This window comes from Salvelinus sp. IW2-2015, linkage group LG3 (genome assembly GCF_002910315.2).
Source record: "Salvelinus sp. IW2-2015 linkage group LG3, ASM291031v2, whole genome shotgun sequence".
NCBI classification, from domain to species: Eukaryota; Metazoa; Chordata; class Actinopteri; order Salmoniformes; family Salmonidae; genus Salvelinus; species Salvelinus sp. IW2-2015.
Genome location: NC_036840.1, coordinates 12,004,292 through 12,016,001, shown reverse-complemented (window position 1 = coordinate 12,016,001; position 11,710 = coordinate 12,004,292). Strand labels below are relative to the sequence as shown.

Here is an 11,710-nt window from a genome sequence, read left to right as displayed (position 1 = left end):
CCTGGCCCACATCACAAGCCAGCTGTGAGGCTACAATCAAACAATCTCCTGCAGGGAGGGCCTCTTGGGGAACACTGACATCAGTGCCCAGGAATGAGCTAATATGCTCCAATAATGAGGCATGGGTAAATCTGGGAAATAAATCCGTTTTCTGCATCATTTAAGCCTGGGTCTGCCTGGTATCTTTACTCATACAGTTCAAACTAGATATACATCAAAATATAAATCAAACTTGTTGCGAATGGTATTCCACATTCCAGAGAAGGAAGGTCAAATGTCAATATTTTGCCTCAACTACAGTATGGTATAATTCTGGAGATTCCCCTGGGCAGGAAACATCTCAAGTGTAGTGTATGTGGGCTACATACATGCGTGCAAGTATACAGGCATGCACTCCGTCATGCATGTCATATCATGCAATATTTTGTCTCAGCAKAAATGTCATACTGTAGTATAGTGAAGTGGTCACATCTCTAGTGCACAGCACAGTGTGTAGGCTACCTACACACATGAATGCAAGCATACATACATACATGCAGGCACAACATCTCTTGAGACAACACACACATGACTATGACACATATCAGCCCGTGTAGCTAAGTAACACGGCAGGGTACAGTATTCTGCACTACCATGGTGCGTTTGCCATTTGTTATTCCCCGTCCACCGCAGGGTTGCCATCCATGCTCTACTTTACGGTGCAGCAAACAGGTATGTCTCCAGCCAGCTACAGTCTGAGTGCATGTGTGTTATGGCGGGGAGGTGGAGGACACCCCCTCGTTTCCACCACGCAGCCAGACGGAGAGCGCTTCAGTAATGTCAGCCACTTCATTAAAGGGGAGAGTGGATTTGATGGCAGGGACATAGGGAGAGGTGGCTGGTACTCTGGCTGACTGAGGAACTCCTGTATCAACTCTCTGTGTATTTTTCCATTCGGTCCAGATCTGGCCCAGCCCTTGCCCCTATCTCGGCCCGGAGTAAAACCCATCTGAACCCGACTGTGACAGCTGAGCTAATTACCGTCCTCAAATCCCACAAGGCTGACAGGCCCGTTAGCTCCCAGATTTACACTTTGAATCCCATCATCCGTTTCAACATCATTTTGCTCATACTAGGTGTTTTTGGCCAGCTATACAGCAATATCCAGCATCCAACACCATCCTCGGTTAAAAGAATCCCATACGCTGAGAGCTACGGGGTAGGTTCGGTTGTCACAAAGGAGTGTTTGCAATCAATGGTGAACATGCACGCACATATTAATACATTGTTTCATGAGGGTGCTTCTGCAAAGGAAACCCCCTCCCTGGAGCCACACACAATCATTTTCTGGGGGTTTTTGCAAAAATGACCATTGAACAACAGGAAATATTACAGACTGTGGCTTTATTGAAGAATCMCATATCCYGAGAGGGTCTCAGATRTAATAATWAAAACAATAATGATATATTTTAAGCGCTTTTCAAGACATCCAAGGTCACTTTACTGAATCAGCAATAATCATCAAGATAGAAAAACAATATAATCCCACATTAAAATCAACAAGAATATAAAAGTACACTAAACATGATGACAGACGAACCAGGGGAGTAACGATATAACGTATTCTCAACTAATCTGTAGAAATCACATTTTTCTGGAACACATGAATGGCCGTTGAATCCGGCAGGGTGCATCATTCAAGCCACGGTCACCTGTGAAAGAGGGTAACACAGAGAAAGCTAATTATTGTATTGATGTTTTTTATATGTAGCTAAAAAAAAGGAACAAATTATATTTCAGATTTATTTTTACATCTATTAAAATGTTTGATGCGTAACGTGAGGGAGAGTCCGCTGGCGACTGCATCGTACCTCCGTAGTTCATCTCCATGCAATGCTCACGGCCATTCGTGTTGTCGTTCACTGCACCATAGTTGTGGTTATCGGGTTGCCCCTGGCCGCAGTTCTGGTAGCTAAACCTGGACCCGTCGTTCCAAAGCCAAAGACCCTCCTAAAGAGCACACAGGCAGATGTGTAACCAGCAGACACTAAACACCACTGTTCTTTAAAGGAAAGTGCAATCTCCTCGCCATTGTTTTGGTAAASAGCTGATGGATGGGACTGGACAGGTCCCATGACAGGTAAGTCATACTGAGACTAGGGTCTCTTTTACAGATGAGCCCTGTAGAAATACAGTCAAACACATACAATATACAAAACATTTAGAACAAACACATTAATCAACATGGCTGTCTCCAATCGTTACTTTGAACTGTGGGACCAGAACATTTCATTTCTTAGAGCTCTGGAAGTTCCACATAAAAGGGTGCAACTGTAACGGCTTTCTTCCATAGGTGAAGGAGAGGACCAAAGTGCAGCCGGCTAGTGTTCAACATGTTTAATAAAAGAACAAGTGAGACACTACAAACAACATACAAAATAACAAAATGTGCAAAAACCGAGACAGACCTATCTGGTGCAGACAACCACAGAGACAGGAAACAAACACCCACCAAAATCCCAACACAAAACAAGCCTCCTATATATGATTCTCAATCAGGGACAACGATTACCATCTGCCTCTGATTGAGAACCATATTAGGCTGGACATAGAAACAGACAAACTAGACACACAACATAGAATTCCCACCCAGCTCACGTCCTGACCAACACTAAACAAGCAAAACACATAATAACTCTGGTCAGGACGTTACAGCAACAAAAACTAAAAGCAGCTTTACCCAACTCTGGAGACTGAAGTGGCCTCCAGTGTTATCCAAGCCTGTTTGGTCATTTGAGAGTAAAAATGTAATGATTATTTTATATATAGGAAGCTTCTGAATATAAAAGATAAAGAAAAGGAATAGCACATAAAGTTTTAGTTTAGCAACCCTGTGAAATACACTACACTAATCCTATGAGGTTTAGAAGGTGTAAATCTGGCCGTAAATATAGACATTTGTTAACAGCAATTTAAAAAGGTACCTCTGCCTCTGGCCATTTGGCCAAGATGGGGACGTAGTGATAGCAGTGTGTCCCAYGGGCCTCCCGAGTTGCTCAGCGGTCTAAGGCACTCCATCTCAGTGCTAGAGGCGTCACTACAGACCCTGGTTCGATTCCAGGCTAGATCACAACTGGCCGTGATTGGGAGTCCCATAGGGCGGCACACAATTGGACCAGCGTCGTCCTGGTTAGGGTTTGGCTGGGGTAGGCAGTCATAGTAAATAAGAATTTCTTCTTAATCGACTTCCCTAGTTAAATAAAGGATAAATAAAAATAACTATGCCAACCAGGTGGGCATGATGAACTCCTGGTTTGTAGTCCCTGCTTCTCCTTCGCTCCCATCTCCTCAGACTCTGTAGGAGGGAGAGATAACATTCAATATTTTGATTAAATGATTAGTTCCATCATCACAATCCGAGTGGTCAAAGGTGCGTTCCAGCCGTGGTGCTATTGAACACAGCACCACAGCTATCTGTGCGTTATCAGTCCATTAACATTAACTATAATATTACATTGTTTTGCTTTCTGCAGGTTTCAGAAAGTCTGTTGATATGAGGATGGCATTTTACAGATTGGCAGGTTGCGTATCAGGTTCTCCATAATTTGTTTCTCTRCATCATTCAGATCCCCTACAACAAAGAGAGCCAAAGACAAAAGATTAATACTCATCTGCTCTTTAAAAAGTGTGGAATGATATCATCAAACTGCATCTGATGAGTGTGAACAGGTAATCAAACCATTGATAAGAATACCTCTGCTACCGACACATCAATAAACACCTCTTATCTAACTAAAAAGAGTAAAAAAATATATAAATAACAAAAAGAACGAAGGAATATCTCTTACTTGCATCACCCAGAGCAAAGGCAGCGCTGAGAAGCAAAAATATGGTCAACTTTGCCATGGTGACAGTCTCCTGAGAAAAAGACTTAAGACAAATTCAGCATCATACACTTTAGAACATAGGTGGAGGTGGACTTGTTCTGTTTAATTGGAGAAAGGGGAGCACCTATATACACCTGGCCACAAGGGAGCAACTATCATTTTCTATCAATAGTTAACTAATATAATGAGGCATATACACCTGGCCACAAGGTAGAAACTATTGTTTTTTTATCAATAGTTAACTAATACTGTCAAATCTACTCCTGCCGCTCCTCTCCAGCGTTCGATGTCGCCAGTCCTGGCAACCATCATTAGGCGCACCTGGCAACAATCAGTACGTGCACCTGCTCCTCATGACGAGGCACACCTGGACACCATTTCCTCACTCATTACCTCCTCTATATCTGGCACTCACATAGGTTTATTCCCCAGGCAGTATTGCTTTTGTTTCATGTTCGTACGCGGCTCTTGTTTCTTGTATTGGTCCGTGTTTAGTTTATTATTAAACTCCCCACCTGCACTTGCTTCCCTGCTTCCCGACTCCCAGCGTCTACGTTACAGAATACTGCCTCAATAAATGGAAGCAGCAGGAAATCCGGACATCTCCCAGATGGTCGACGAACAGGGACACCTACTTCGTCAACACCATGACCAGCTGGCACAACTGGGGATGGCTATGGAAGAGGTTCTTCGCAGTCTTCAACATCTCAAACATGCCCGAGAGGCGTTGCCTTCAACTAGCGGAGGATACTCTTCCACCAGGCGTGCCAGCACACCAGTCCATTCAGAAGTCCCCCAGGTCAGCGACACACGTTTGTTCCATAAATATGACGGAACCCCTTCTAAATGCCGTGGCTTTCTACTTCAGTGCTCCCTCTATTTTGTGCACCAGACGGGAGCCCCCACCACTGAGACTGGGTGGGTGTTGGAGTGGGCTACGGCCGTCTGGGAGAGAGGCGCGGAGGAGCTGGATTCATATGAAGGGTTCATGCCTCTGTTCAGAGGTATCTTCGATCATCCACCGGAGGGCAGAGAGGGGGGTCCCTATTCCAACTACGGTAGGATGATCAGGCCGAGTATATGCTCACCTTCCGGACTGTAGCAGTATCCAGCGGATGGAATGAGCTCCGTAGCTATTCAGAAGAGGACTGCGCAAGGAAGTCCAGACGGAATTGGCATGTCGAGACGACAACCTCTCCTTGGACTCACTCATCGCRATGGCCATCCATCTGGATAACCTACTTTGGGGGCGTCGGTACCCTCAGTGCTCTCCCTCAGTGACCACTCTGTATGAGACCCTGAACCCATGGAGGAAGGGGTCACACGCCTCCCCGCTGCTGAACGACGTACACGGAAACAGCTGGGGCTGTGTCCCTATTGTGGTCAAGGTGGGCACCAGCTTCAGTGTCCGGTAGGTTCCAACTCGGGATCCACGAGCGCAGAGGGACGTTCACGTGATCTTCCACCTCCTGGGGCAGGTGTGAGTATCCCATCTTCATCATTTTCAGCCAAACCCTTTTTAGTGTCGCTCAAACTAGCTGGCTGTCCCTCATGTACTGTTTCTACAGCGCTAGTGGATTCCGGTGCTGCTGGGAACTTTATTGACCAGACCCATGCCTCCTCTCTGAACATCACCTCATACCCACTCTCCTTTCCGGTTTAAGCCCTGGATAATCGACCACTCGGATCCGGAACCATTACACACATCACCTCACCGTGGAGTCCACTCATCAGGAAAACATTCCTTTCTTCCTCCCAATTAGTGCTCCAGCTCACAAGATCATCCTCGGCCTCCCATGGCTCCAACGCCATAACCCCACCATCTCATGGTCGAAGATTAATATCACGGACTGGGCACCCGAATGGCGGAGGACCTGCCTTCCCTCTCGAGTCAGTCAATGTGGTCTGGGACGTAGATGCGGACATTCACCAGGCTCTGGAGMGGRAGCYCGCACCCACTAACTGTCCTTCTGAGCGCATCTACGTTCCCAAAGAGATAAGGGATAGGCTGTTGACCTGGGTGCACACATCCCTCAACACTGACCACTCGGGTATCACTCGCACTATTCACTCCATCTCTGAGAMATAYTGGTGGCCCACCTTGGTGCAGAACGTGGTGTGCTATATCAACTCATGCTCCGTATGTGCCCAAACAAAATCGCTCCAGCAGGGAAGCTCCTTCCCCTTCCTGTGCCTCAGTGTCCCTGGTCTCATCTGTCCATTGGCTTTGTTACTGATCTCMCCTCTGATGGTTTCACCACCATTCTGGTGGTTCTGGACAGATTTTCTAGGTCATGCCGGTTTATTCCTCTCCCTTCTCTCTTCGAGTCGCTGAGGCACTGTTCCAGCAGGTCTTCCTGCACTATTTCATTCCGGAGGACATCGTCTTCTTGCTCTTTTTGGCCTTCCTGTGACATCGGTGGTGTAGGTGTCCTGGAGGGCAGGTAGTTTGCCCCCGGTGATGCGTTGTGCAGACCTCACTACCCTCTGGAGAGCCTTATGGTTATGGGCGAGCAGTTGCCGTACCAGGCGGTGATACAGCCTGACAGGATGCTCTCGATTGTGCATCTTTAAAATTGTGTGTTTTTGGTGACAAGCCAAATTTCTTCAGCTCCTGAGGTTGAAGAGGCACTGCTGCGCCTTCTTCACCATGCTGTCTGTGTGGGTGGACCACTTCAGTTTGTCCGTGATGTGTACGCTGAGAACTTACATCTTTCCACCCCTCTCACTGCTGTCCGTTGATGTGGATAGGGGCTGCTCTCTCTGCTGTTTCCTGAAGTCCACGATCATCTCCTTTGTTTTGTTGACATTGAGTGTGAGGTTATTTTCCTGACACCACACTCCGAGGCCCTCACCTCCTCCCTGTAGGGCGTCTCGTCATTGTTGTAATCAAAGCCTACCACTGTAGTGTCGTCTGCAAAACTTGATGATTGAGTTGGAGGCGTGGATGCCACGCAGTCGTGAGTGAACAGGAGTACAGGGAGGCTGAGAACGCCCCTTGTGGGGCCCAGTGTTGAGGATCAGCGGGGTGAGATCTTGTTACCTACCTCACACCTGGGGGCGGCCGTCAGGAAGTCCAGGACCCAGTTGCACAGGGTGGGTCGAGACCCAGCTTAATGATGAGTTTGGAGGTACTATGGGTTAAATGCTGAGCTGTAGTCGCTGAACAGCATTCTTACATAGGTATTCCTCTTGTCCAGATGGATTAGGGCTGTGTGATTGTGTCTGTGGACCTATTGGGGTGGTAAGCAAATTGAAGTGGGTCTAGGGTGTCAGGTAGGGTGGAGGTGATATGGTCCTTGACTAGTCTCTCAAAGCACTTCATGATGACAGAGTGAGTGCTACGGGGCGGTAGTAATTTAGCTCAGTTACCTTAGCTTCTTGGGAACAGGAACATGGTGGCCCTCTTGAAGCATGTGGGAACAGCAGACGGGGATAAGGATTGATTGAATATGTTCGTAAACACACCACGCTGGTCTGCGCATGCCTCTGAGGATGCGGCGGGGATGCCGTCTGGGCCTGCAGCCTTGCGAGGGTTAACACATTTAAATGTTTGTAGCATACCTCTTGTGTCTGAGCCGTTGAATTGGGACTACTTTGTCTCTATACTGATGCTTAGCTTGTTTGATTGTCTTGCGGAAGGAATAGCTACATGTTTGTATTGGTCATGTTTCCGGTCACCTTACCATGATTAAACGCAGTGGTTCGCGCTTTCAGTTTTGTGCGAATGATGCCATCAATCCACGGTTTCTGGTTGAATGTTTTAATAGATGCTGTGGGTACACATCACCGATGCACTTGCTAATAAACTCGCTCACCGACTCAGCGTATTCATCAATGTTCGACGCTATGCGGTACCTATCCCAGTCCACGTGATCAAAGCAATCTGAACAATCCGATTGGTCAGACCAGCGTTGAACAGACCTGAGCGCGGGTGCTTCCTGTTTTAGTTCCTGTCTATAGGCTGGGAGCATCAAAATGGAGTCGTGGTCAGCTTTTCCCGAAAGGAGGGCGTGGGAGGGCCTTATATGCGTTGCGGAAGTTAGAATAACAATGATCCAGGGTTTTGCCAGACTGGGTAGCACAATCGATATGCTGTAGAATTTAGGGAGCCTTGTCTTCAGATTAGCCTTGTTAAAATCCCCAGCTACAATAAATGCAGCCTCAGGATATGTGGTTTACAGAGTCGAATGAAGTTCTTTCAGGGCCGTCTGTCTGCTTGGGGGGGAATATAAATGACTTATGATCGAAGAGAATTCTCTTGGTAGATAATGCGGTCGGCATTTGATTGAGGAATTCTAAGTCAGGTGAACAAAAGGACTTGAGTTCCTGTATGTTATAATCACACCATGTCTCGTTAATCATAAGGAATACACCCCCGCACTTCTTCTTACCAGAGAGATGCTTGTTTCTGTTGGTGCGATGCGTGAAGAAACCAGATGGCTGTACCGACTCCAATAGCGTGTCTCGAGTGAGCCATGTTTCCGTGAAATAAAGAACGTTAGTCTGTCTCTCTGGAAGGCAACCCTTGCTCGGATTTCGTCTACCTTGTTGTCAAGAGACTGCACATTGGCGAGTAGTATGCTCGGGAGCGGTGCGCGATGTGCCCGTCTACGGAGCCTGACCAGAAGACCGCTCCGTCTGCCCCTTCTGTGTTTTGGGTCGCCGGCTGGGATCCGATCCATTGTCCTGGGTGGTGGGCCAAACACAGGATCCGCTTCAGGAAAGTTGTATTCCTGGTTGTAATGTTGGTGAGTTGACGTTGCTCTTATATCCAATAGTTCCGCCTGTATGTAATAACACCTACGATTTCCTGGGTTAACAAGTTAAGAAATAAAACACAAAAAAACACAATACTGCATAGTTTCTTAGGATTGCTCAGCCTCACTTCCAGGTACCGGCCTCAGTCCAATGGGCAGGTGGAGAGGATGAGCTGGGGAGGTTCCTGAGGAGTCACTGCCGGGACCGGCATGGGGATTCCTTTCCTKAGTGGAATATGCCCAKAATTCAAAATGTYACTCCTCCACCGKGCTTACTCCGTGTGTCCTGGGTTATCAGCAGGCCCTGGCACCATGGACTCCAAGCTAGACCGAAGCCCATACGGTGGATGAATGGTTCCGGCGTGCAGAGGATGTTTGACGTGATGCTCATGTGAGGCTCCAGCGTGCCGTCCGTTGCCAGAAGGAGCAGGCGGATCGCCACCGCAGTGAGGCGCCYGTGTTCCATCCTGGTGATCGTGTCTGGCTCTCCACCAGGAACCTCCCACTCTGCCTGCACTGTAAGAAGCTGAGCCCCCGGTTTGTGGGGCCGTTCAAGGTTCTCCGGAGGGTCAACGAGGTTCTGTATAGATTACAGCTTCCCACTGACTACGTAATCTCACCCTCGTTTCATGTCTCTCTCCTCAGGACGGTGGTTCCTGGTCCCCTGGCTGAGGCTGTCCCCCACAACAGCCCTCTGCCTCCCTTCAATGGCGAGGGAGGTCCCACCCATGCTGTCAAATCCCTCCTGGACTCCCGACATTGTGAAGGTCAGCTCCAGTACCTGGTGGACTGGGAGGGGGACAGTACTGAGGAGCAGTGTTGGGTTCCGGTGGAGGACATTCTGGATCCTAACATCTGTKATTTCCACCTTCGCCGCCCGCTCCTCCCCCTCGGGGCTGTCCGCCTGGCCGGTGCCATCCTGCGGCTGGAGACGCGCTTCAGGGGGGGATACTGTCACATCTACTCCTGCTCCCCCTCTCCGGCGTTCGAAGCCGGTTTACTAATCCACCGGTCCTGGCAACCATCATTACGTGCACCTGCTCATGAGGCACAGCTGGACACCATTACCTCCCCTATATCTGACACTCACTTAGGTTTATTTGCCAGGCATTATTGATTCATGTTCGTACTGTCATGCCCTGACCGTAGAGAGGCTGTTATACTCTGTTGGTTAGGTCGGGGTGTGACTAGGGTTGGTCATCTAGGTAATTATATATTTATGTTGGCCTGGTATTGTTCCCAATCAGAGGCAGCTGTTTATCGTTGTCTCTGATTGGGGATCATATTTAGGCAGCCATTTCCCCATTGTGCTTTGTGGGATCTTGACTATGGATAGTTGCCTGTTAGCACTATTAGCTCCACGTTTCGTTTTGAGATTTATTGTTTTGCTGTGAGTTTCACTTAGAAATAAAAAGATGTGGAACCCAGATCACGCTGCGCTTTGGTCCAGTTATTCTAAAGATCGTGACATGTACGCTTTTCTTGTATTGTTTAGTTTATTAAACTCACCACCTGCACTTGCTTCCTGACTCCCAGCATTTACGTTACAAATGAGGCATTCCCGTTAAAATGGATCAAAGTACAAAATAACAGGATAATATCTGTTCTTCTCATGGTACGTTTCTTATCAAGAGAGGAGCAAATGGTGCTGAATGGGCCAGGGGAGGGGGGGTGCATGTTGCTCATATGTTCATTCGGAAAGTATTTAGACCCCTTGACTTTTTCCACATTTTGTTATGTTACAACCTCATTCTAAAATTGATTAAATATATTTTTCCCCCCCTCATCGATCTACACATTACACCATAATTACAAAGCATTCTTCTCTGCAGATCCCCTCAAGCTCTGTCACGTTGGATGATGGAGCATCGCTGCACAGCTTTTTTTCAATTTTTTTTCCAGGTCTCACCACAGATGTTCAATCGGGTTCAAGTCCGGACTTGGCACAAAACCACTCCTGTGTTGTCTTGGCTGTGTGCTTAGGGTCGTTGTCCTGTTGGAAGGTGAACCTTCACCCCCAGTCTGAGGTCCTGAGCGCTCTGGAGCAGGTTTTCCTCAAAGATCTCTCTGTACTTTGCTCCGTTCATATTTCCCTCGATCCTGACCAGTCTCCCTGCTGCTGAAAAACATCCCCATAGAATGATGCTACCACCACCATGCTTCACCGTAGGGATGATGCCAGGTTTCCTCCTGATGTCACGCTTGGCATTCAGACCAGAAAATCTTGTTTCTCATGGTCAGAGTCCTTTAGGTCCATTTTGGCAAACTCCAAGCGGGCTGTCATGTGGCTTCAGTCTGGCCTGATTGGTGGAGTGCTGCAGAGATGRTTGTCCTTCTGGAAGGTTCTCCCATATCTCCACAGAGGAACTGGAGCTCTGTCAGTGACAGTCGGGTTGTTGGTCACCTCCCTAACCAAGGCCCTTTTCTCCCGATTGCTCAGTTTGGCCGGGTGGCCAACTCTAGGAAGTGTTTTGGTGGTTCCAAACTTCGAATGGAGGCCACTGTGTTATTGGGGATCTTCAATGCTGCAGACATTTTTTTTTGGTACCCTTCCCCATATCTGTGACACGACACAATCCTGTTTCGGCGCTCTACGGCCAATTCCTTTGACCTCATGGCTTGGTTTTTGCTCTGACATGCACTGTCAACTGTGGGTCCTTTATAGACAGGTGTGTGCCTTTCCAAATCCTGTCCAATCAATTGAATTTACCACAGGTGGACTCCAAGTTGTAGAAACATTTCAAGGATGATCAATGGAAACAGGATGCACTTGAGCTCAATTTCGAGTCTCAAAGMAGAGTGTCATACTTACGTAAAGAAGGTATTTCTGTTTGTTATTTTTATAAACTTGAAACATTCTGGTAGCGTTGCCTTTAAATTGTTTACTTGGGTCAAACGTTTCGGGTAGCCTTCCACATGCTTCCCACAAAAGTTGGGTGAATTTTGGCCCATTCCTCCTGACAGAGCTGGTGTAACTGAGTCAGGTTTGTAGGCCTCCTTGCTCACACAAGTCTTTTCAGTTCTGCTCACAAATTTTCTATAGGATTGAGGTCAGGGCTTTGTGATGGCCACTACAATACCTCT

The 11,710-nt window shown here is 47.6% G+C and overlaps 1 protein-coding gene across 4 annotated transcripts; it reads right to left on the bottom strand.

Annotated features, from left to right (window-relative positions):
- Positions 1-1,364: 1,364 nt before the first annotated feature.
- LOC111981154 (galactose-specific lectin nattectin-like) lies at positions 1,365-3,261 on the bottom strand. Of its 4 annotated transcripts, XM_070449443.1 has the most exons (4): positions 2,964-3,261; positions 2,720-2,760; positions 1,851-1,989; positions 1,365-1,691 (listed from the first exon to the last, which is right to left on the bottom strand). In XM_070449443.1, exons 1-4 carry the CDS (start codon positions 3,133-3,135, stop codon positions 1,624-1,626), a joined length of 420 nt encoding a protein of 139 aa, XP_070305544.1. In that variant the 5' UTR covers positions 3,136-3,261; the 3' UTR covers positions 1,365-1,623. The 4 variants fall into 4 exon arrangements, 1 of the variants encoding a protein (XP_070305544.1); XR_011481751.1 differs by lacking the exons at positions 2,720-2,760; positions 2,964-3,261 and adding an exon at positions 2,448-2,626 and having other exon boundaries at positions 1,851-2,160; XR_002879551.2 differs by lacking the exons at positions 2,720-2,760; positions 2,964-3,261 and adding an exon at positions 2,448-2,626.
- Positions 3,262-11,710: the final 8,449 nt, after the last annotated feature.